General features: G+C 40.6%; 1 protein-coding gene and 1 long non-coding RNA gene across 6 annotated transcripts in view; one reads left to right on the forward strand and one right to left on the reverse strand.

Moving 5' to 3' along the window:
- Window positions 1–25,562, forward strand: part of LOC309384327 (uncharacterized protein) — a 73,633-nt gene extending 48,071 nt beyond the window's left edge. For 2 of the 5 annotated variants that reach the window (XM_081937684.1, XM_081937683.1), the window contains exons 3-10: window positions 9,320–9,643; window positions 10,207–10,308; window positions 11,278–11,682; window positions 14,210–14,518; window positions 15,533–15,847; window positions 18,882–19,193; window positions 20,405–20,701; window positions 25,421–25,562. In XM_081937684.1, coding sequence (XP_081793810.1) covers window positions 9,320–9,643; window positions 10,207–10,308; window positions 11,278–11,682; window positions 14,210–14,518; window positions 15,533–15,847; window positions 18,882–19,193; window positions 20,405–20,701; window positions 25,421–25,467 — 2,111 coding nt within the window. In that variant the 3' untranslated portion in view covers window positions 25,468–25,562. Of the gene's footprint in view, window positions 1–5,144; window positions 5,332–6,553; window positions 6,899–9,319; window positions 9,644–10,206; window positions 10,309–11,277; window positions 11,683–14,209; window positions 14,519–15,532; window positions 15,848–18,881; window positions 19,194–20,404; window positions 20,702–25,420 lie in introns of those variants that run through there. The other 3 variants (XM_081937685.1, XM_081937686.1, XM_081937687.1) reach the window with 3 other exon arrangements.
- On the reverse strand, window positions 1,378–5,312 carry LOC309384333. Its single transcript, XR_014174039.1, has 3 exons — window positions 5,202–5,312; window positions 1,594–1,764; window positions 1,378–1,506 (listed from the first exon to the last, which is right to left on the reverse strand). It is a non-coding gene; the product is annotated as an uncharacterized lncRNA (long non-coding RNA).
- Window positions 25,563–25,920: the final 358 nt, after the last annotated feature.

Genomic DNA, 25,920 nt, shown 5'->3' on the forward strand with positions numbered 1-25,920 from the left:
ATTGTATTTTTAAAAGGTTAAACCACAGTAATAGCCCCACACTGTTTTTATCAGAAGTTATGTGTTACATAATCCCTTCTTGCCACATAATCAAAAATAGTATTTAGCATCATTTGCTGCACAGTAACTGAAATATTTAAACACACTTCAAATTTGCAGAGTTGTCTTTTCATTAATCAAAATGCAAGGACTGTTTCAGAAATGGGACATATTTATTCATGGATTTAATTTAAAGAAATTGGTGTTAGTTCAGTCCCTCTTCAGGATGTCCCTGTGTTCTGCCCAACCTCAAGTCATCTTTCCTCCCTCCAGGTATGAAATAAAGGAGACAGTGGGATTATAAGAAGGCACAAGCAACACATGGCAAAGAAAATCAAATTGTTCAAGTGTGGTAAAGATGAAGAAAATCCCCTTATAGTTAATGTCCCATGTGAACCCAGATACTGTGGTTGCTCACTCAAGTTTTATAGTATAGTGTGTTCTGTGAATCTATTCGAGCCATTGTGGCTTGTTTAAGCAACCATGGTTAAAAGAATCCACTGGTTAGAGCAATGCGTGAATTTAGTACCACAAAAAACCTGGTTCTTTTGACTTTCTTTTTTCTAGAGATGTTTTCTTGAATTATAAGCTTCAACCAGCTTAGGACAGCTTGTTGGTTTGCTTGCTTACTTATTTACTCAGAGCTAGAAGAGCTGTCCAATTCAAAACAACGTGACTCTGGGCTGAATTCCTCTAAACACATTATCACTAATTTAAACTGGGTTTTTCCCCCTTTTAATAACATAACATTTATCCTTGAGAATAGATTTTGGTCAGGCATAACGGGAGGTGCAGTTGAAGAGATCAAGATGCCAAGCTACACGAGGTTGCAGTAATGGGATAGGTGGACTGTGCTGAGTTTCATGTTAGGAGTAGGGGTGAATCCATCAGGGAGTGGAGTCTGAAGTAGGTCGGGCCACCCATTCTCTTTCTTACCTTTGTTTCTCTGATTGCTTCTTTCTTTCAAGGCTGAAAGAAAGCAGCTGAGCTTTTCCAGCAGATCAGGCTGAGCTGCAGGTGACGTGAAGTATTGCTGCTCTGAAATATTTTATACTGAGAAAAAGAATTCACAATGGAAGGTGACAGACTGGGAATCAAATTATAGAAATATCCATGTGGTGATTTCTGTGGAGCAATTATTTTGGATTTGTTATCAAAAATTAATCTGTTTAATGTTAAATGAAGGATTTTAGTTAATTTTAAATTTAAAAGTTTAATGAGGGAGATGGGAGTTTAGGATTATTTTCCTCAACCTCCTTATTCATTCGCATGTGTTTGTTTATTCCACCTTATTCTTGTTGTGACTCGGAAGCCCATCCAGAGACAGCTGCTGAAATGCCGCCTGTGTGATGAGGGCTCCTCTGACAGAGGCCATGTCTTTAGGACATACCAAAGTCTTTACTCACTCCACTGCCTTGAGGAACTCTGCTCCTATTACACCAACTCTGGATTCTTTGCATTTGGAACCTATGAAACGACAAGGGACTGTCTAGCCTGTGGCCTTCTAACGTATGCTACCTTTAACAGAAGCAAAATATAAGCAAGAAAACTTACCTTGGATGAGGCAAATAAACTGGGCATCTCACTTTCTCTTATTTGTGTTAATGTTTCAGTCAGTTCCTCCTCCCTGGACTAAACTGTCAGCTCTTTCTCATGTGGCTGTTATTGTGTCACATAACTTGATGAAGAAGGCTGTTGACTCATGTGATATTCTCAATGTTCTACCTAGTAAAAGAGGCACCATGTTTGGTTCTTATTGTTCACATATCCCTACAGCTTCTTCAGGAGTTGTCCAATGATCAAGTTGGCCATGGTGAGAGACCACCGCAATGGTGGGATTCAAAATTGTTTACTATTGGTTCTGTGAGCATGGCCTGGTGGGCATGGCAGGGGAAGGATACCGTAAAATCTCCATTCCTTCCCTACTCCAGGGTAAGGTTATTGCAAAATCCCCATTCCCTCCCTACTCCAGGGGAAGGTTATTGCAAAATCCCCATTCCTTCCCTACTCCATGGGAAGGTTAATGCAAAATCCCCATTCCCTCCCTGCTCCAAGGAAAGGTTATTGAAAAATCCCCATTCTTTCTCTGCTCCAGGGTAATGTTACTGCAAAATCCCCATTCCCTCCCTACTCCAGGGGAAGGTTATTGCAAAATCCCCATTCCCTCCCTGCTCCAGGGGAAGGTTATTGCAAAATCCCCATTCTCTCCCTACTCCAGGGGAAGATTACTGCAAAATTTCCATTCCCTTCCGTTCAGCTGGGACTTGGGAGGCAGAGAATAGATAGGGGCAGGACCAGTCAGAGGTGGTATTTACCAGTTCTCCAAACTACTCAAAAATTCCCTTATCGGTTCTCCAGAACTGGTCAGAACCTGCTGAATACCACCTCTGGAACACCTCCTTCATGAAGATCTCCCCCAACCATGCAATAGAAGACAAGAGTGCCCACTGCAATTCTCTGCCTCTTGAATTCAGCCAGAAACTCACACAATAACCTACAGGTGAGAACAACAGAGATGCTATTGTGCGAGATTTCTTCCCCATTTTTTATTCAGTTCCAAGTGTACAGGTTGTTATCATACAGCCTGTTAGGTCTCCCTATTATGGGGCATCGGCTGTGCTGGACTTCCAAATATGGGATGGTTTTTGGATTCCTGTATGGCAAACTAGGTACCTACAATGTTTTAGGCTCAACCTTATTTAGTCCAGGAGGAAGTTTCAACCATGCATCCTTCTCCATTCTGAAGCTTTCTGGATATGCTGAACTATCCCAACACTTCAGTGTGTTCAGACTGGTGTGGAATGATGGGAGATGTGATCCAATAGGCCTGAAGGATTCCAGGTTGGAGGAGGCTGATTTCAACATTAATGGGCATACTGTGCCAGGTGTAGTGAACTTTCTCCAGGCAAAAACTGAATCAGTGGATGGTGCTGTCACTAATAAAGAAGTCTGGTCTGGATACAATGCCCTACACTCCAGGTAGATTAGGACTGTCCAAGTGGATACGCCTGATCATCTCCTTGGCATTGTCTTAAGTGTTAAGAGTTCTTTCAAAAAAGCACATGCGCTGCTTCAACCTACAATCTCTGACCAGAGCAACAGAAAATGGCCTGAAAATGACCCCAAAAGAGGTCATTTTGGGGGCTGTTTTCCAGGCCATTTTCAGACTATTTTCCATGCTGTTTTCAGACTATTTTCTGTGCCGTTTTCAGGTTGTTTTCAGATCGTTTTCAGGCCAAAAATGATCCAAAATGTCCCAAGAATACCCTGAAAATGATTCCAAAAATGGCCTGAAAACTCCCCCAAAACAGCTGAAATCCAGGCATGTGTGCACTGGCCAGCTGGTCTTTGGGTTTTTTGTGCTGCAGCATGCAGACATATTCACATACATTCCAGTTGAGGCACCAGTTTGCCATCAGTGACTCCATCCAGCCTACTGCTAATGCCTACTGCTTCAGTGACTCCATCCAGCCCCCTCATTCTCTGTTGTCCCCTTCTTCTTTTGCCGTCAATCTTTCCCACTTTAGTCTCTTATCCGGTGACTCCAGCTGGCTCAGGGATTCTGGGAGTTGAAGTCCATAAGTCATAAAGAAGCCACTGTTCCCCATCTCTGGCCTAAAACAAGATTCTCACAGTCTTCTTTAACAAAATGTATTTAAGAAGAAGCTGAATAGATTATATAAATTTCTACAACTGAATTCCTTTTGTTTTTAGAATCTTTTAACTTGTTAGGACAAAAACTTCCCTCACGTTTAGTGCCCCTTCTCTGAACAAAGAGGCTTTCTGACCATGGGGATGCTTTAATGGCAATAAGTGTGAAAAACAGGTATAAGTCACTATTTTCAGTGCTGTTGTTACTTCAAACAGTCACTAAATGAACTGTTGCAAGTTGAGGTCAATCTGTAATGGAACCTGGACATTACAGTCAGAAATCATGACGGCCATTAAGTGAAGCATCCATGTGACCTCCTCACTTAACACACCCCATCCCTGTCCTCCTCAATGTGGTCATTATGTAGAGCACCATGGAAGGCCTGGGAGACCTAATGCAGGTTCTGCTCTGGGCCTCCCCCAACCTTGATCATCTGTGCTTTGCTTTCAACTCCTGGCGTCCCTCAAAGCCTTGGTCCTACTTCCCGCCAGAACCCACAATTCTAATAGATTGATCCACAAGATGGCAATTAATATTGTAGTTCTGATGTTGAATGCTGCTGCTGATTAGAGTGTCTAAACTGATTACATTCAGGCACTTTAGCAGGAATTATGGAGGGTAGATTTTGAACTTTGAAAGTTATTCAAGAATGTAAAGGTAATGGCCTCTGCCTTTTTTAAAAAAAGAAATCTATTCTGACCCAATAAAACATAGAACGTAGATCATAGAGTAACAGGGTTGGATGGGACCTTGGAGGTCCTCTAGTCCAGTGGTTCTCAACCTTCCCAATGCCGCAACCCTTTAATACAGTTCCTCATGTTGAGGTGACTCCCAACCATAGAGGAGTCGTGTCTCGGTTCCTAAGACCATCGAAAATATGTGTTTTCCGATGGTCTTAGGTGACCCCTGTGAAAGGGTGGTTTGACTCCCAAAGGCGTCCCGACCCGCAGGTTGAGAACAGTTGCTGCAGTCCAACCTGCTGCTCCAGCAGGAGATACTATTTTGGGCAAATGGCTGTTCAATCTCTTCTTAAACTTCTCCAGTAATGGAGCACCCACAAATTCTGGAGATTGGAGGTTATATTGATTACTTGTTTTCACTGACAGGAAATTTCAGTACAATAAATGGTTTGAAATCTAATTAAATGCAAATTGCTTTTTTAAAAATTCAGGAGGAGTCTCTGTTAGCAGTTTTCCACTTAAAGGAGAACTAAAAGACTTGCAGAATCTGGGTGTGTACTATTTGTTCTTCTCTCTTACTAAGCAGGTGCCTGAGCCTGCGACCTTCGGATTCTTAAACAGCCTCAGTAACCATTTTCTTTCCCAGTTTCTCATTAACTGAAAATCATTGGAAGATCAGAAAGAGAGAGAGAGAGAGAGAGAGAGAGAGAGAGAGAGAGAGAGAGAGAGAGAGAGAGAGAGAGAGAGAGAGAGAGAGAGAGAGATGTGATTATCTGAAAACTCTAGTCCAGATTGAGAAATCAAAAGGAAAGGGGGCAATGGCGACTCACTTTGGTCTCCGGCTGAGAAAACTGCCTGGATGTCTCCGCATAAATTTCCAGGAATCAAACTCCGTTCGAAGGCGACTTTACCTTTTCTTTAGCCTCTGGGCGTGTCTCAGCTTTGTTCTTGGGTCGGCAGGTAAGGAAGCAAAAATGAAGACCCCCCCCTCTCTCAAACACACACACACACATTTATTTACATATATACGCTTGCTATACATCCAAGGTGGCCGGGACGCAGGTGGCAGGGCGAGGGTGGCGGAAGTGCTTTGCTACGTTCTTGCTGCTGTTTTGAGTGGCGGCGAGGCGAGGGCCCCTCAAGGGCAAATGCGATAGAAGTTGTCGAGTGTGAGAACTGTTGAGACTTGAAGAGGGTCTGGGGGCTCCTTTGAGGAGGAGGGACGGGACCGAGCGCGGAAGGCAGGTGGACACAACTTTAAATCGGAGGTCGGTCTCTGGAGGCCACAGCCATCTGCCCTCGCTCCTCCGAGGAGCGCCCTCGACAGCGCTGACGCCTTTTGCAAAATGCCCAGAGCAAAGGTGAAGTCCGTAACTCGTTCCGGACAGGAACGAGCCGTACTTATTCGTTAAACTCCGCGCTCTGGATCTGGGTATGAATTTGAAAAGACCTCAACTCGCTAATGCTATTATTGTTGAGCTGTTATTTATATTAACTCCTTGTTTAAACTGTCAATAAACTGGTCTATCCTGAACCGTAAACCGAGATTTACAACCTCAGTGGTTATGCTCATCTAAATCTAATTTGACAAAAACACATTCGTTCATCATAGTGAAATTAATTTACAGGTGTACCTTTTACAAGGGGGAGGGATTAGTCAAATGAGCATTATAAGATTTACAGACTGCAAATGAAATGTTACAAACTGCTGATTATTGGTTTAAATTTACAAGTTGCTCCATCTTGCCCTCTGACTTTGAACACAGGAGCTGTGTCCAGACATTCTATTAAGCCTGAACTGGGTGCTCCAGATTGGAGTTCCTGTGTCTCTTATTGCATGATGGCAATTGACACCTTATTGAAATATTCTAGCTGGACCACAACTGAAATGTAATTAGCTAAGGAAAAACTATCCATTGTAGTAATTTGCTTGTAATTATGCAGCCTCAATTGTGTCATCTGGATTGTGTAACTCTTGCCAAGTTCTGGCTTATTCCAAAAGTGGTCAATGTTCCACTTAGTCTTTATGACCTCCAATTGCTTTGTCTCTTGCCATTCCACCACTGCTATTTCGCAACACTCTTTATGAAATGTGAGAACTGGGAGGGGAGGAAAGGAGGGAAGAAAAAGGTACAATTAATCATAATAATGTGCAATCCATTTTTTCCATTTTTTTGTGAAGAAGCCTTGAAAGTAAGCATGCCAGCTCAGAAGACAGCAATCTTGGGTACAAATGTGACACTTCAGTGTAAAATCTCTGACTACCCTCCCCCAGAATTGGATATCCAAAAAATAATGTTCATCTGGTATTTGGAGACATCTGAAGGGAATAAAGAAAAACTTTATTCAGTTGTTGATGGAAAACATTCTTCAAATAGAAATGGTTCAAGACTGGATACAATTCAATTAAAAAATGGAAATGCTTCCCTTTTCCTTCCACAAATACAACTTAATGAAGAGGGCAAATATATGTGTGTTGTGATTACTTCTAATAGAGTTGAAGGAGCCACCATTCTAAATCTAGTTGGTAAGTGACAGTTGTTTTATACCTTTCCAGAGAGCAAACTTATTCTTTTAGAATTCTTAAACTGTATTAAGGTTTATCTGACTGTCAATTGCATAAGATTCTATTCCAAATCTCTTCCTCGTATGAAGAAGGTCCCTTCCAACTAGATCCTTGTAAGAAAGGGAAACCCTGAAAAGAGGGAGGTAGAAAACAAAAGAAAGTCCCTCCCCATGTCTTCATTTTATATTGTCTCAAGAATCCCTGTGATGTAATGGTTAAAGCATCAGGCTAGAAACAGGAGAGTGTGACTTCTAGTCCTTCTTTAGGCACAAAGCCAGATGGAACCGTCACTCTCAGCCCTAGGAAGGAAGCAATGGCAAATCACATCTGAAAGCTTGCCAAGAACACTGGAGATTTCACCCGGCAATTGCCAAGAGTCAACATTGTCCATTCTTGTTCACGTTTCTCATTTTATTTAACCACAATATAAAGATGCTGTATTGTCATGTGTGGTTGTTTGTCAGTTGTATAAATCAGAGTTCCAATAACACCCCCAAGTTTCCGAAGTTTGAAGTTCCTCAAAGTTCCATTTTGTTGGAGATGTCATATTGGCACAATTGGGAAAACCCAACTCTAAGAGATCCGGTTTTCCCCACCCAAAAGAAAGTCAAAGATACATCTTCTGCATCCACAGGTCCAATCAATTCACCATCCCAACTGGAGACAACTCCCAGTCACTTCCAACCAGATGCAGGCCGAATGCCCAAAGAAAGAAATGTTGTTATGGTTAATCCTCCACCACTCCATGCAATTTCCCCTCCCGTTTTCCCAGGCACTAAATGTGGCAGCTCTGAATCTCCAACAGAAAAGATGGCTCCAGGGCTGACATACACTAGATTTAGAAATGGACCCTTTGAGGCCCAAAGCTACTTTTATTATCAAGATTTGCAGATTATGAATTTCTTCCATTCCTCCTATTTCATTTTTCGTATGAATTAGGCCAGAGAAGGCTGTTCAAAGCCTTTTCACAAACCACTTTCTTGCCCTGGGCTCAAGTCTCATTTATCTGATTATTGTTCTTCCCTCTGTCCTTCAAGGCCTCTATACTTATTATAATGTTTTTTCCTGCTAGCTGTTACTTTTTCAAAAATCACCCTTTCTGTCAGCAGTCTCTCCCCAGAATACCTATATATCCTCGTGCTGCTCTTCTTGGGGATAGTAACCCTGTGTAAAGTACAGAAAAGAAAAAAATAAAATGCAACAGAAATGACTGTAAATGAATGAATATAAAAAAGAAAGTAATATGGCTAAAACTAATGTATACCTATTCCATTCATTATGTCTCTCCATATTGTTCTATCCTTTCAAAACAATCTTGTTTCTACCACATGCCTACACTGATACGATACAATACAATACAATAGCAGAGTTGGAAGGGACCTTGGAAGTCTTCTAGACCAACCCCCTGCCTAGGCAGGAAACCCTATCCCGTTCCAGACAAATGGCTATCCAACATCTTCTTAAAGACTTCCAGTGTTTGGACATTCACAACTTCTGGAGGCAAGCTGTTGCACTGATTAATTGTTCTAACTGTCAGGAAATTTCTACTCAGTTCTAAGTTGCTTCTCTCCTTGATCAATTTCCACCCATTGCTTCTTGTTCTACCCTCTGTTGCCTTGGAGAATAGTTTGACTCCCTCTTCTTTGTGACAACCCCTGAGATATTGGAACACTGCTATCATATCTCCCCTAGTCCTTCTTTTCTTTAAACTAGACATACCCAGTTCCTACAACCGTTCTTCATATGTTTTAGACTCCTGTCCCCTAATTGTCTTTGTTGCTCTTCTCTGCACTCTTTCTAGAGTCTCCACATCTTTTCTATATCGTGGTGACCAAAACTGAATGCATTATTCATACTGTTAGATACTTGCTCTAACTACAGTGGTTTCCACCAAGGTCCTCTCTTCTGGCGGGAACAGAGGTTTAATCCTATTGATCAAAGGGTCTGACAGCTCCCTATAAAAGGGCTGCTGTCATACTCAACCTTTGCTGGATTATTCTCACATTCTCACTAAAGAGCTGTTGTTACCGTTAAGCCTGTGTGTGCCTATCCATTACCCAATCTAACACATACTTCGCCTTTCCTTCCTTCCTCCTTCCTTCATTCCTTCCTTCCTTCCTTCCCTCCTCCTTGCCTCCCTTCCTCCTTCTTTCTTTTTCTTTCTTTCTTTCTTTTTTTCTTTCTTTCTTTCTTTCTTTCTTTCTTTCTTTCTTTCTTCATAGTCTTTGGAAAATCTGTAGTGGTTTTTTTCTTTTTTCTTTAAGTGTTATTTGAATTGAATGTTAAATACAAATGCTGTTTGGGAGGCTGAAAGGCAAAATAAAAAACAACATATGTAGAAAAATCAATAACCAATTCCATTTTTATTCAAATGCAATATAGTTGAACCAACTGTCCAACTGTCTCCCAAGGAACTTGAAATTGAAAACGGAAATGTAAAGACACTGAGATGTAGAGTGAATAAATTCTATCCTGATTCCATTATCATTCTTTGGCAAAAGCATTCTAAGCACACGGATAAAAATATACTTGCAGAGGATATTTGCATGGGAACATCTGTGAGAAATAGTGATGGCACTTACAACACCACCAGTAAACTGAGACTTCAACCATCTTTACAAGACCAAGGAAACGTCTATAGTTGTATTGTGCAGCATAAGTCATTTGCCAGATATCCAGTCTACAGTGTAACTTTAACAGTAACAGGTACTCACTATGAAAAATTTAATAGCTCTCTTGCTTCTTATAACTTAGTGCAGGGGTGTCAAACTTGATATCATCGAGGGCCACTTCAGGGTTGTGTTTACCTCGGGGGGGCTCGGGTGGGTGTGGCCAGCACAACATCACTCATATCAGGGGCACCTGTGGTGGTCTGAGCACTCTGCCAGTGAAAATGGGTTCCCAAGCTCCATTTTCAGCTGTGATGGCGTCCTGCAACCTCTGCCAGCGAAAATGGAGTTCGGGGGGGGGCACCTCTTGGGGTCATCCATTTTTACTGGCAGAGGCACTGTGGGTCAGTCCTTCATTGTTTCCAGGGCCCCCCGTGGGCCAGATCTAAGCACCCTGCAGGCTGGATCCGGCCCTCGGGCCCTGAGATTTACACCCCTGACTTAATGTTTTGCTTATGACAGAATACCCTGTATCAGCATTGTTTGTTTCTTATTATGTAATTACATGTAAAATGCTTACTTATCAAAAGCACTAAGAGCAATAAATATTTTGAGTATATCAGAAATAACATAATTTATTTTTTTATTGTCTTTCTACAGAACCTTATTCGACTACTCCATTAACAATTGGGCTGGTTTTATGTCTTCTGATTTCTTTTCTTCTAGTTGGATTGGTGCTGTACATTATCTTTTTAAAGAAACGTAAGTCATTCTGAATATGTCTTATCAGTACTATCATTTGTCTATAAAATTGCAGCCAAAATTTATATTTGTGAAAGTTAATTTTAAAATATCATTACTGGAAAACACTCAGAGAACAGTCCCGCAGAGGCAAAGACCAACAGGGGAAAATGGAAAATAGATTAAATATAAGCAATTATGTTGCACCTATCAAATTACATGCAATCCTCATTTAGTGATCACAATTGGGTCTGGTAACTCAGCCATTAAGTGAAGCACTCGCTAAGTAAAATGGCATTTATGATCTTACTTCATCCTTCCTTTTGCTTTATAGACCTGTGAAGGTGCAAGAACTGGTTACAACATTATTTTCTTATTAGCATTGTAACTGTAAATGATCACTAAACATTGCGATCACTAAATGAGGATTTCCTATATAATCTTTTTAGACATTGTTTTCCAGAACAGCATTAAACTGAAGAAACTAAAGAAACTAAACTAAAAGAAATCCAATTATCAGCTGGAACAAAACTCTAGTACCTGTGTAGAACACGAGTACAAAATTTTTTGGCAGATGAGTAAACTTGCTGGTCTGGCCATTCATGTGAACTCACCTCCTCTCTGCTCCTTCCATCCCATGTTAAAGAGAGTGATGGACGGATGTCTATTCTTGGTGAAAGTGAAAATAACGCCAGAGAAGCCAACAATCAGATTTCTTAATTTCTCTCCCCATAAATGTCTATCAGTCTTTTATCTCCTTCCTCAGCCACAACAGGGTTTGGTTATTGAAGCAGGGCAGAATATCCCTGCATATTTTTTTTTGCCAATCTAAGAAATGCCCATTACACAGCAGTGAAATTCACTGAGTAGATACGCATATAACTGTTTTTAAGAATAGAATGCTTTGTAAAATGTTGAAAGAATAATCCTAAAATATTGCTGCAACATTTCAAGCAACAGGGTTTCCATTTTCCCTTTTTTAAAAAATAGAGCCACCATCTGTGGAAATGGTTGGAAGTAAGGAACTGAAGCATTTGGAAGAAACACAGTTGCGATGTTTGATTTCACACTTTCGACCCAAGCCTTTACAGGTAGACCTCTTCTTAATAACTGAACCTCAGAAAACAAAACAGAAAATAGCCTCTTGGCATACAACATCAGTTGAAGAACCTACGGAAGATGATGAAAATTTTCCTTTCCTCGGGAACCTGGAGGACATGTTTAAAGCTTATCCAGAGTTGCAAGCAAAACCAAAAAACTATTATGACTTCCAGTGGAAAATCTGCATGAATCTAGACATACAGAAGCTGGATAAATTTCAACTTTTATTAAAAATTAAACATGAGGGCTTTCAGAATGGATTGTGTACTAAAACGAAATCATTTAAAGTCATAGGTAAGTGACGATTATGGCAGAGTACTAAAGGATGTTGAAAATTTAAAGTTATTTTATGGTTTATAAGAGAACTGCTAAGTTTCAAAATGTATGAAAACAGAGGAGGCTTAGCTAATTTTGGTGCAGCCATGGTCCCAGCAGATATGTTAGACTACAATCCATGCACTGAATATGAATTGTGATAGGATATTGTTTATTTCTTGGCATGAATGGGCTGGAAAGAGCATTACTTGTATCTCAGTATTTATCACTCTGTGTTGCAACTGATATTCATGACCACTTTTAAAATTCCTCAGAATGTCTTGAATTCAGAACCACTTAGGAATTCCAGGGTGTTGGCTGGACAAGGAGGTTGAAAAATATTCAGCCACACATTGCTGCGCATGCACAGTTTACTGAAAACTATTCTGCACATGCGCAGAAACATGCTGACGAAGGGAGAAGAAACCGAGGAACCAGTTCGCGGGTGTGGCAGGCCGCCAAACCACTACTGGTTCAGACGAACTGATAGGAACACACCTCTGCTGCAAAGGAAATGTAATTTCCTACCTTATAATCTATATTTTAGATTCGTAAAGAAGATGCTATTCCATGTCACACTCCTTAAAGATGTAAGTTTGTTGTCCATACTGTTTATCATTTCACCAGCTAAAGTGCAACTGAATCCATATCTTTTCACTTCCCTAGCTAAAAGTTGCCTTCATTGGAAAGAATTTTTTGATGACACTGAGCTATTCTTCTTTTCATCTGTAGGATTTTCCCATCATGTATTATTTTTGTTTTTTACAAATATAATTTTGGATTGTTTAAAATGTTTCCACACCATTATTCACAGGATTTTCCTAAGTGTCATTTCCTAAGAGTCCTCAAACCCTTACAGTTTCAACCTTAAACTGTGTACCGTGGACCTCACCCCATTCCTAAGAGGTCCTTAAAGGGGGCATGCATAAGCGCACCAGCGTGCCTACCGTTCCTGTCCTAGTGTCCCCATTTATTTGTATTCATTTTCTTCAGTCATATCCATGTTCGTACTTATACCTGCTATCTTGTACATGTTTGACTAACAAACAAACACATAAATAATAAATAAATAAATAAATAAATAAATAAATAAATAAATAAATAAATAAATAAATAAATAAATAAATAAATAAATATTCGGTAATGCACTCACATCTATCTAGATAGAACATAGAATAATAGAGTTGGAAGAGATTTCAGTGGTCTTATAGTCTAACCCCCTGCTCATACAGGAACTCTATATCATTTCAGACAAACGCTTGTTCAGTGTCCCCTTGAAAGGCACGCTATTCCATTGGTTAATTGCTTTCACCTGTAGGAACTTTCTCCTTCAAGGTTGCTTCTCTCCTTGGTTAGTTTCCAATCATTGGTTCTTCTCTTGCCTTTTGGTACTTTGGAAATAGTTTGACCCCCTCAATTTTGTAGGAGCCCCGCAAATATTGGAACAATGCTATAATCTTCCTCCTAGTCCTTCTTTTCATTAGATTTACCCAATTCTTGTATGTTTTAGCCTTGTATGCTTTAGCCTCCAGCCCATAATGATTTTTGTTGCTCTTCTCTGAACTGTTTCCAGAGTCTCAACATCTTTTTTGTATTGTGGTGACCAGAACTGGATGCAGTATTCCAAGTGTGGTCTTACTAAGGCTATGCAAAGCAGTATTAGAACTTCACATGATCTGAATTCTATTCCTCCGTTAACGCAACCTAGGATTGTATTAATAGAGGAATAAAATCAAGATCACATGGAGTTCAAGTACCAGTGTCAGATCTGAATACTGATAAAGATCTAGATCAGAGATATTTCCCAGCATTCCTCTGAGGTTTGTTGGAGAATTACTGTGGGTAATTTTCAGTTTAGTTTGCACACAGTACATCCCAGTCAATCCCTTTATTCAGATCAGAGCTGCATATACACCACTCATTTCAGCTAGCAAAAATTAGATCTTGCTGTTTATTTGTGAAACATCTGCAAAAACTAAAAATAGTTAACTGGCAAAACAGGATAAAAGGCAGACAAAAGTAAAGAGAGAGAAACTCAAATGACACACATATAAAAATTACATTATCTGTCTATCTAGCCATATGTGTGAAAAGAAGAGCAGAACTTTCTAGTGAAAACAACACTGTGGATATTTAGCATGGATAGTCCCAAAATGGCAGCCAAACACAAATGGAAACTAGGACACTAATTGATCCTTCTATTCCATGCCATAAAGAAACAATTTGTTGGTCAGAGATGATGTATCTAACAAGACGTTTTTGACCTTTCAACTGACCGATAGTGATTTTTCTACACTCCTTAGCAGGTGGGTTTGGCTTGGCCCTCTCTTGCTTTGTGTGAATAAATAGCTATGGAATAAGTGGTTAAGGAAAAATGGTAAGAGACATCATTAAAGCTTTGGGAGACTCATAGGGTGGCTTTGAAGGCACTTCACTATTATCTGGGCATATCTCTGCACATCATATTTTGCTGCTTGAATTGAAACCTTTTTGGTTTTCTTCCTAGCCTTACCAATGCTTCATAAAGTTCATTGTTCCACAAATATGCCAAGATCAAATGAACCGCTCACTCTTAGTTGCAAAATTCATTCTTATTTTCCGGAAACCCTTGAAGTCTGGTGGACTAAAGATGATGGAATTCTAGACAGTTCCTTTTCAACTCCACCCACAAAAGATACTAATGGGCTTTACTTTTGCATCAGCGAGATCCACTATTACCCCCAAGTGGAAGATTCTGGAAAGAAGTTTGTCTGCAGAGCTAAGCTTCCAGGATCACAAGTATATAAAAAATCTGTATGGCAGATGAACACTGTGGGTAAGTGGGGCAGAAAAAGTACAATTTTTTATTATCCTATATTGTACATTGCATGTTTCACTCTTAAGGGCTAAGTTACCGAGTAGTTCCAATAAAGTGCAGCTCCTTTTTGCAAAAAAATAAAATCCGGTTCCTCTGATGTAATCCCACTCTTTTAACAACTGACACTTGTAAAGTTTTACTGCTATTGTATTAATAGTCATGATCCCATACTTTTTCTCTTGATGTTCCCTCTTTTAATTCTTCTCTTTCCATATTGCCACAAGGTGTGAATTCAATTAAATTTTATTTCCTCAGAATAATATTCCATACATCTCAGAATAAGACTCCTCTTACGATAGGTGTGTAATAAATATAACTATTGATATTTAGGAGATGACAGAATCCCTCCCTCCCATACAATTGGACAGATATTAAATTTCTGAAAGCCATAAAGACCCATAGTAGAATCCTGAACCATTACAAGGACCAACCTGGTAACAGAAGGGGAAGATATAGATGCTGTCAGGCCAGGATTTGACTTTGGTATCTGAAATCAACTAAGTTCTTTCATGCAATATTCTTCAGAAGCAGAAAGGGATATTGCTGAGTAGGTTACTCTTTGATGGCTTATGATCTGGCTTCATGTAACACTTGCCACTGCCAAATAGCTAGAAGTTGGATGTGCAAAATGGGGAAATATATGCTAATAGCTTTAGTTGCATCTATGTGCGGGTTATAGGATCTCTTTTATTTAGTGCATAAATGGAATATTACATGAACAACCGAAAATCTATTTCCACACCAACCTAGAAATCTTTATTGGTATTAGTTTATCATTGAGGCCATTTTCTATTTCATTTTTCACCAGATTTGTAATTTATATACCTTTGGCATTTTATTGTGTTTGGATGATGACTTTGGCACTTAGTTGTGTAAGCTAAACAGTCATGTGGGAAGAGAAGTTTATGGTTTGACTACACAACTCTGTACTGAATACCAACTCTGTAATTTGCTGTTGTGCTTTATTTACAGTTGTGGCCCCCAAAGTTGACAGAATTGAATGTAAGCCCCCTGTACCTGAGTGTGGGAAACCCATCACATTGAGTTGCTCATTGACAGAATACCATCCACCTGAGTGTGACATTTATTGGAGAAGGGGCTTTGAAGAGCTCTTGGATGCTACAATTAAAACAGAGGTGCCACAGTTGGACATAACGTCAATGTTGTACTCCAGGAGGAGTGAAATAACCTTTACACCCAGCGCAGAAGACCATGAAGTAGAATTCTTTGTTGAAATAAATCATTGCAAGGAAATTGTACGGAAGGGATATAAAGTTCTGCTGAAAGGTGATTGTTATCATTGCTATAAAAAAATCTATGTCCCTTGTAGTGTCTATGGAGATTCTCAGTCATCCAGTTCATGATTGTCCCAAAGGTGCTTTTTTCAAGAGGCAACTGGACTGTCTGGTTTTTCTTTGAAGACGTTTTGCCTCTCATCCAAGAAGCTTCTTCAGCTCTGACTGGATTCAGGTCTGACTGGACCTCCTGTTCATCCAGTCAGAGCAGAGGAAGCTTCTTGGATGAGATGTGAAATGCCTTAAAAGGAAAACCAGAAAGTCCAATGGCCTCTTGAAAAAAGCACCTTTGGGATGTCCCTTGGAGGCTCTGACTATCTGTGCTGACTCTATATGTGGGAGGGAACATTGAGAATGGATGTACTTGCTCTAGCCCCACCCACTGCCCCCCAGTTAAATTCCTCTGTTGAAGGATGTTGAGGAAATACACAGGTAGTCCTCAACTTACAACCACCATTAAGCCCAAAATTCATGTTATGAGACATATGTTAAGCACGTTTTCCCCCATATTGCTACTTTTCTTGCCACGGTTGTTAAGTGAATCATTGCAGTTGTTAAGGTAGTCCCAAAGGTGCTTTTTTTAAAAAGGCAACTGGATTTTCTGGTTTGTCTTTGAAGGCAATTCAGTTCACATCCAAGAAGCTTCTTCAGCTCTGACTGGGAAATGGAAGGATTTATACTCCTTGCAGACAGCTGGTCATTTGCATTCTTTTAGCGGATTGTTGAGGTCACCTGGAGGTTTATCTCTTTCATCAGAGTCACCTGAGTGGTGCAAATAGGTGTGGAGCCTTCTTGGAACTGTTGAAAGGCCTCTGTTGTAGATAGGAGATAGATGATGCCGTACCCCTCCTCTTCTGTTTAGAGAGGGCTGTTCAGTTTTGACCTACATGGCCTCTTTAACTCCTGTTTCAAACAGGCAATCCTCTCTGTCCAAAATATGGACTTTGTTGTCTTCAAAAGACAACGGTCTGTATTTTAAGTGCAGATGGATGCTGAATCTAGTCCTCATGTGTTTGTTCTCCTAGGTTGTGCCATGCATTTATGAAGTGTTTGTTTTGTTTCCCAATGTAATATAACAACCACTTGTACAACAAACAGCCACTTCATAAATGCATGGACAGAGGGGGTCTCTGGTTTGAAAGAGGGGTTAAAGTCTTCAAAGAAGAGCCAGAAAGTCCAGTTGCCTCTTGAAAAAAGCACCTTTGGGACAACCATGACCTGGATGACTGAGAATCTCCATAGACAGTTGTTAAGGTAGTAAACTGGTTGTCTGGATTCCCCATTAACTTTACTTGTCAGAAGGTCACAAAAGGTGATCACATCACCCTGGGAGTCTGCGACTGTCGTAAATAGGAACCAGTTGTCAATATAGCTAGATGATAGCTAGATAGCTAGATAGACAGCTAGCTAGCTAGACAGATAGACAGACAGACAGACAGACAGATAGATAGATAGATAAACTTTATGGTATTATTGCATACATTTTACTTCTAAGTTCACATCAGTATACAGCAGTGCTTCTCAAATAGTGGGCTGCGCCCCCCAGGGGGGGTGCGAGGCTCCATAAAGGGGGGCTCGTTTGATCGGAGCGGGCGCTCCAGTGCGTCTCCTCTGCCTGCTTTTGTTCCACCCTGGCAGCAGGGATTGCCCATCAGGATTGCTGAGCCCGCCCGTGTCTCTCTTCCCTCAGCCGCCCCTTCTCTTTCTCCTTCTTCCGACCGGCCCTCACAGTCGTGACTCAAGCCTATCCATCTCGGCAGCCACAACAAGGCGACTGCTCCTCCCGCGGCCAGCGGTGGCGCCCATTTATCAGGCCTCCGACCCGCAACCTTTATCGGCCACTGGAGCCGTACGGGAACCGAATCTAGTGCCGGCTAAATTGGTGGGGAGTAAGGCGGGGGCCCCGCGGAGAGAAGCGAAACCCGGGCTTCAAGGATCATCTCTGTCTGGAGAGTTTCCAAGGCTCCGTGGTAAGGAAAGGCGAGAGTTTCCAAAGCTTAGAGCGCTCCGGTGTTTTATCCCGCTCTCCTTCCCTTTGAGCCCCGCTGCAGAGAAGCTCGTTGAGGGAGCCAATCGGCGAGCATTTGGTTGGCATAAAAGTCAAAAGCCTCTGTGGCTCCCTCCCTCCCTAAGTCGGCGGTCATCTTAAGGACCACTTGGAGAGTCTTCGCATCTGGGATGCGTGGGTCTTTCCCACTGAGACGAGCAGGTGTTGTTTCTAGAAATCACTGCGTGCAGGATATATATGTGTTTGTTTGTGTGTGTATACATGCACATACAAGTGTCATTTCTTCAGTGTTATCACAGAAGTGAGTACACCCCTTAACATTTTGTAAATATTTAAGTATACTTAAATATTTACAAAATGTTAAGGGGTGTACTCACTTCTGTGATACTCTATATATAAATATATGTATGTATATGTTCTAGCTGTGCTCCTTTAAATCTTTTCTTCTACAGTTAATAAAGCTATTCTTTGTTGTAAAATTGATCCACATTTCTTTCTTTTTTTATTCTCTTATACGTTAATAAGGATACAGTGTTATGCAGAGGTGTACTTATAACAATTTTATAGACAAATGATACTATTTACAGTCGCGCGGGGGGCGCAAAATGTTTTCTTCTTCCTAGGGGAGGCATGACAGAAAATTATTGAGAAGCACTGGTATACAGTAACATGCTATGGATTAATGTGTGGAAACAAACTAAATGCTGAGAAGCACTGATATCTCACTCCATGCCTAACATATGTACACAAGAAGCAGGGAAACAGAAATAATTGCTACTTGCCTAAATCAAATGAGGGCTGATTTCATGTATGAGCACCGCTCTATGTGATATAGTGCTGTTAATCTATTGTAACAGCACAAATTCTCATTGAACAATGATTCCTCCTTTCTTGTGGTAACAATATAATGTCAAAAATTATTCTCAACTCATTTGATGCTCTGTATATTAGGGTATTCTTTGGATTTAACAGTGATTCCTTGTCTAATGTTGATTTCTCTCTCTTGTCACATTTATAGATTTTCCCAAAGTTTCAAATATTGTTATTGAACCAAGTGATGCAGATTATGGAGAAAGTGTAAATTTAACTTGTGATGTCACAGATTTTGATCCTAAAAAAATTAGTACTCAGTGGCTCCTGGGAGATAATTCACGAACGAACGGTGTGGTCACAGAGGATTTAGACATGGCCCCTAATGGTTGTTGCAAATTAACTTCCGTGTTTGAACTAAGAGCTACCGCTTCAGTTTGTGACAAGGTTATTTTTTTCAAGATGAACCATGCAAGATTGGCAAAGTCTATTACAAGAGAAGTATATCTAAAACTTCCAGGTACGTACCAATTTTTATTTATTTATTTAGTTATCTTCTGATGTTATTTGGTGAAGTTGGGTTCCGTTTATCCTTTTTAGGCTTTATTAAAAGTAATAGAATTTAACAGGTGAGGAGTGTGGCACATCCCTATTTCCTATCAGTTACACCTGCAATGTTACTTCAAAGAAAATCTCCCTGTCTGTAGCACTGTTGTCTGTCTTCTTGTGTCCTTTGTGCTATGGATACCATCATCTCAGTTTCTTCTTTGACCATGCTGCCTGGCCACCCCTGTCTTTGCATCACATGTGGGAAATATTCATGGGATAAGATTATCTTACTTACCAATAAGATGCATAGACATCCATTTCCAACCACAATGATGAAGCATGATGACACAACACAACCCCTGTCCTTTCATACTTGAATTGCACATCACAACACATACACACATTCTCCTTCCACTGCAGATGCCTATATATCATATGTAATGCTGTTACTGAATTTCAAACCAAGTTGAAACACACAAGAAAACTAGAAGCCACAACAACATATATAGATTTGCTTTGTCTTTTTGTACTTTTTGGGGGGTGGTCTTGTTTAGCTTTAGTTTGCTTTTGTATTTTTTCTTTCTTTTGGAGTTTGTATTTTAATGTTTTCAGTAAAATAAAAATTGAGAAATCAACAAAAACAACAACAAAAAGGTTTATTATGTCCTGCTTAAAGGGTCAGTCATAGACAAGGTTGCAGACATGATTTCCATTCATTGGGTTTAGTTGCAAATGGTGCAGAAATTGTCTTCACCTTGTAGTTGGTAAAAATGGTGCAATTGGTCTTCTGCAGTGGTGTCATGCAATAGTTCTGTTATGCAAGACTTCAGAGGATGAATCCTTACAGTGTTTTCTTGTATTAAACATTGTTTTTGCATTATTCATAATAAATCAAGTTTCAGGGTTTCAAATAGCATCCAAAAGTAAATCAGAGTCCAAGGCAAAGTATTGCTCAAAGTTCCAATTGATTAAGACAGCTGAATTTTGTTACGGCTACATAGCATCTCACTCCTTACAATCCCCCGCCCCATTTTCCCACAATAGAAAATGCATAGTCGAATAATAGAAAATGTGGTAGGCCAAAGATCCAAAAGAAAAGACGGCTGCAGGCCTGACATTAAAGTCTGGAAACATATTATTTACATAGTTATTTCTATTCCGTTTCCCCCCCTTCTCATTTAGTTAAACGGCCTGTTTTGACTGAAATAAAGGTGAGCCCAGATGATCCGAATATCCTCCTTGAAATTTCTATATCGCAATTTGCACCTCATGATATACAAGTCAGATGGTACCAAGGCTGGAGACAAATATCTGAAAATATCAATCCCAGGAATATTGAGATTGGAGAAGATCACTTATGTTATTTTATTAGTAAAATATACTTAAATCCAAAAGAACTGGTCTTTGGGAAGACAATACGATGTGAAGTTAAACATTCAACATCTACTGAGAAAAAAAGCTTAACACTGAACACAACAGGTAAGTTGGATACATTTATTTATTTATTTGATTTGATTTCTAGACCGCCCCCTCTCCCCGAAGGGACTCAGGGCAGTGTACAGGTACCAAATTAAAAACCTTACAAATAATCATAAATATAGTTAAAATCGAATTAAACTTTAAACCCTTGTACAAATTTATAAAAATTAAAAACTTAGCCTAAGACCAAAATTTAAAAATACAGACTGAGGTGGGAGAGCTGGAATTAGGCCAAGCCGGCTAGATTAAACAGGTGGGTTTTGAGCTTCTTACGGAAGGAGCGGAGGTCCGTGGTTGTTCTAATATCAGGGGGAAGGTCATTCCAGAGGGTCGGGCCCATCACAGAGAAGGCCCTTCCCCTGAGCGTCGCCCGCTGGCACAGCCTAGTGGACGGCACCTGGAGGAGTCCCTCTCTGTGTGAGCGAATCGGCCGAAGGGATGTGTGGGGCAGGATACGATCCCGCAAATAACTAGGCCCTGTGCCATGGAGCGCTTTAAAGATGATAACCAGCACCTTGAAATGCACCCGAAAAGCTACAGGTAGCCAGTGCAGCCCGTGCAGGAGAGGTATTACGTGGGAGTATCTAGTGACTCCCGAGACTGCCCGCGCGGCCGCATTCTGAACCAACTGCAGTCTTCGGGTGCATCTCAAGTGGAGCCCCATGTAGAGAGCGTTACAGTAGTCTAGCTGGGACGTCACAAGCGCATGGGTGACTGTGCGAAGGGCGTTCCGGTCCAATAGGGGATGCAATTGGCGCACCAGGCGAACCTGGTGAAACGTCCCCCTTGCCACGGCTGTCACATGGTCATCCATTGACAGCCGGGCATCTAGGAGGACGCCCAAATTGCGTACCCGATCCACGGGGGCCGGATGTTCGCCCCCAATGGCCAGTGATGGAATCAGCTGGTTGAACTGGGGTGCCGGTAGCCACAGCCACTCCGTCTTGGACGGATTGAGCTTGAGTCTGTTACTTCCCATCCAGATCCGTACGGCTTCCAGACACATATATAAATATCTATTGATTGAAAGAGTATCCAGACCAGTGACTATTTTCCAACAACTGAATATGCAATTATCTCCCAATTGTTATAATGGATCCAAAGTTCTTTCTATTGTTATCTAATAATAACAATGGAGAGGAAAACTGTAGTATAAGCAGTGTTAGCTATATAAAGAAAAGAGCTCTGTAGTGGTCTGTTAGTCACTCTACCATAGACATTATTGAGCGAAAGCAAGTCTTTTGCTGTATCTGCTTATATGGGCTGTTGATATCTGGGACCCACATCAGTGTTAAATTTGTTTGGTCTCAGCATTCGTTCCTGTCTTTAAAAATCATGGAGAACCTTAAAAGTACTTTTGTTTATATGGCTTATATTTATCAATATTTATCCTATTGAAAATTAAAATTGATAACTTTCCCTACCACTAATGTTTCTCATAGATGTTTGATGGTATTTTTATATTGTTTTATTTTTCAACATAGACTGGCAAATAATTCTGAATTGGCAGACCTCTGAGAGGTTTTTGGGAGATTCCTAGAGTCCTTGAGCCACTTTTTGACGCTTTTAATAGGTTCTGACCTAGAGGCCCACAATCAGTATGTAACTATTAGTGATGGATCTTTATTCTAGATCAGGAGGTTATGTGACTATTCAGATCACCTCTTGGTGGCATCCATCCTGCTGCCACATTGCTCTAGGTTTATTGTGACTTAACTGTATCTGTCTGCACAGGGGAAAGGGAGGAATTATATAACTATAATGGATCAAAACCCACATATGGCATAAGACTGGCTTCCGGTTCCGGCTGCGGATGGCGACGGGCATGCCTTGCTCGCCCCCGCATTCCTGGTGGGCTCCCCTTTGATCGGGGGGGGCACAGGAAGCTTTGGAGGGGTTCCTGCCGAGGGGGTGGCATAGCGGGGGATCCCCTGTGTCGGCGGCGGCCGGGGGGCTCCCCGCATCACCCTAGGCATCAGGAGGCAAATGGGGAGGCGCTTTGCGTCTTCGCGTGGAAGCAGCTGGAAGAAAATGAAGATTTGAAGGACGCAGTTACAATGTGGTGAGATGGGGATCTCCCCCGTTCCCTTTATTGAAAGAAGAACAAAAGGACTGTCAGCTTCTTAGGAAAAAAACTTTCAACTTGCCCCTGGGAAGCGCGGCTAGAGGCAGGGGGATTTCCCCCCCCCTTGGACAAGCGGCTTTAAACTGTTTTGCTCTCTGCCCCCAGAGAAGGAGGAGGGGGGGGAGCCATGGAATGAAGTCACGCTTATAACAAACAGCAGATTTATTTTACTGCAATTGTGGAAATGAGGTGATGATCTGTTTTTTTCTGAAAACTTTTGGCTTGTTGTCTTCTGATCCCGGAGCTGGCAGGGCAAGATGGCACACTTCCGTTGTCTTTATGTACTTTGAAATTTGACTCCACCTACAGAAACTTCTGGCATCTTGTTCTTTGTCCCCGTGACACTCAGAGATATCTCTTGTTACACTTTACTCTGGACTTGGAACAAAGAATTTTATTGTTTTATTGCTTGGAATTAAAAGGTCCTCATTTGTCTGGACTCCCTGCCTCGCAGTCTCTCTTGGCTATCCACCTTCCCAATTGTTCTCTCTCTGCATTGATACAGTTATCTCTGAGCTTTGCTCATTACAATGCCACCTAAAAGACCACCACTGGGGAAACCGGGTTTTGCTGGCTCCGCCCCAGCATCATCAACGTCCAGCCCCAGTGGACAACAGACGCTAACAGCTTTGTTCCAGCCTAAGCCCCCCGAGGTGGACTTCCAACAGATGTTTCAACAACTCTTAAAGGGGCAGGAGGACTTAAAAAATCAACTGAAGGAAATGAATGAGCAGCTCAGAGAGAATCAAGATCGAACGAATCAAAACTTACAGAGACTGGAACTTTTGGAGGAGGGGACAGCTGAGATGAGGGGGGAGGTGAAGGGGCTCCAGAGAGGAAACCAAGAACTTGAGAACCAGCAAATAAAAATGGAATTTGAAAGAATGTCTTTTTTTCTTAGATTTCAAAATGTAATTGAGGCTGATGATGAAGACCTGAGGGACATTATGACAAATTTATTGGCTGAATATATTAAAAAAGACAGACAACAGATGGGGTGGGACATGGATCTGGTCTATAGAATAAACTCAGCATATGCCAGAACACACAATGTTCCAAGGGAGGTTCATATTAAATTTCTTAGAAAGACTAGAAGAGATGAGATTCTGAGTGCACAAAGGGGGCAAGCATTAAAATATATGGATAGAGAAATAGCCATTCTGAAACAAATCCCTAAGAAAGTTAGAGATAAAAGAAAAAAATATTCGCTTTTAGCGAAGAAATTATACCAGAAAGGGGTGTGGTTTAGATGGCTCATGCCAGAAGGTATGCTAATTTTCTGGGAGGACACGAGAGTTAGAATTAATACAACTATGGAGGCAGAGGTCTTCATAGAAAAAAATAAAATCCTCCTAGATAAACCTGATGATATTACATCGGATATACAGGACACGGGAGGTGCCGGAGCTCTGCTGGAGGGGGCAGAAGAAGCAACATCGAGAAAACTCAGATCACAAAAATGAACTAGAAAATCTGTTGGATATAAAATGATTGAAATTGTTTGAAGATAAAAGTTTATATGCTGACAAAATATCACTAAGTAGTAACAACTTAATGTATTAATAAATGAAAGGTATGAGAATGGGGGGAAGGGCCATTTCCTACATAATGTAACTGTCAAAATTTGTAACCTCATCCACTATCCCTTTCCCTGACTATTTTCTTTAAAAAAACTAATAAAATTCTGTTTTAAAAAAACCACCCACATATGGTATAAGACTGTACCATGTTATCTTTTGGAAGAACGCATAAAAGTTCCCCAAACTACGTTACGTCAATTCAATTCTCATTCTGCTGATGTGGTAGATGCCTTCTATATTAAAAGGCAGAAACTCTTAAAAAGTATATCAAAATGCAAAAAGTGAGCCACAAATAGGGCTGACTTATTTCAACAAGCAAACTCCACCCGCCCAAATTCCTGTGTGGTGGCCACATTATTCTGTTTGTATGACACATACTGAAGGTGCCATTTTAAAGCTAATAAACTGATAGATTGAGGATAATGAAAAATTGTTTGATGATCTATTCTGGTGAAGTTGTCTCTAGTCCATAAATGTTTGTACCATGTTAATTTCTAAAAATCAGAAGATTCTTATATGGTTACAAAAGTGGAATTCTATTCTGAAGCAGCAGCATCTGCAATGTTGCTCAAACCGATCCATCTGATGAAAACATCATATTAACATGACATAAGTCCTGCCCCTTTTATACATTGATTATGACACTACCCACATGTTGAAAAGGAGGAGAGTTTGTGTCACAATACTGCCATTTTAACAAAAATAGTCACTGGGTTTTATTGTCATCCATGACTTTGGTTCTTAAGCAGTATAAAAATCCTAATAGGAAGCTTAAATACACCAATCTTTTCCTTTTGCAATTAAATGTTGAATGTATCTAAGAGCAATTGTTTATTTGAATTTGTTTCTTACAAATATTACTTCCATGGTTCTTGGTCCTACAACAGCATGGAATGGTTTTTCTGAAAGACAATTGGGGGTGGTTGACTTACTATACTTAGATTATTGTGATATGACTTGAAATATGTTCCAAAGCTTAAATGACTTGATTGTTCTTTCTCTTCCAATTCCAAGATTTCTCTGATCTTGAGGAAACCCAACATCATCACCATGAGTCATAACCATTATGAACTCCTTCAAAGTAAGCTCTCTGCAGATTCAATAACAGTTGGAAAATAATTATGTTTTGCTACTTTTCTTGCTACAAAGTAATACTTCAAAAAATTCCTATCTTGGGTCAACCACACAGCTGATACCAAAGGTCTCTGAAATCAACTCTAGCCATTTCACCCACTGCTTCTGCTCAGGGATGGCAGCTGGGGACATATTGAAAGCCCAGGTGGCACCTTTACAGAAAAGGAAGAACCTACAAACATCTAAAAGACCATGGTGAAGGCTATTCTAGCTATCCTTTGGATAAAATTGTTTGAATTGTTGTTTGAATTCACTCTGAGTTAAGACTTTAGCTGCGCAAAATCCTTGAACTGGGATTAGTGTAGATATGCGAGAAGAGTTTGAACCTGTTAAATCCAGTGGTGGGTTTCCATTTTTTTTACTACCGGTTTGCTCGTGCG

Source organism: Natrix helvetica (genome assembly GCF_964273705.1).
Source record: "Natrix helvetica genome assembly, chromosome: 1".
Lineage (NCBI taxonomy): Eukaryota > Metazoa > Chordata > Lepidosauria > Squamata > Natricidae > Natrix > Natrix helvetica.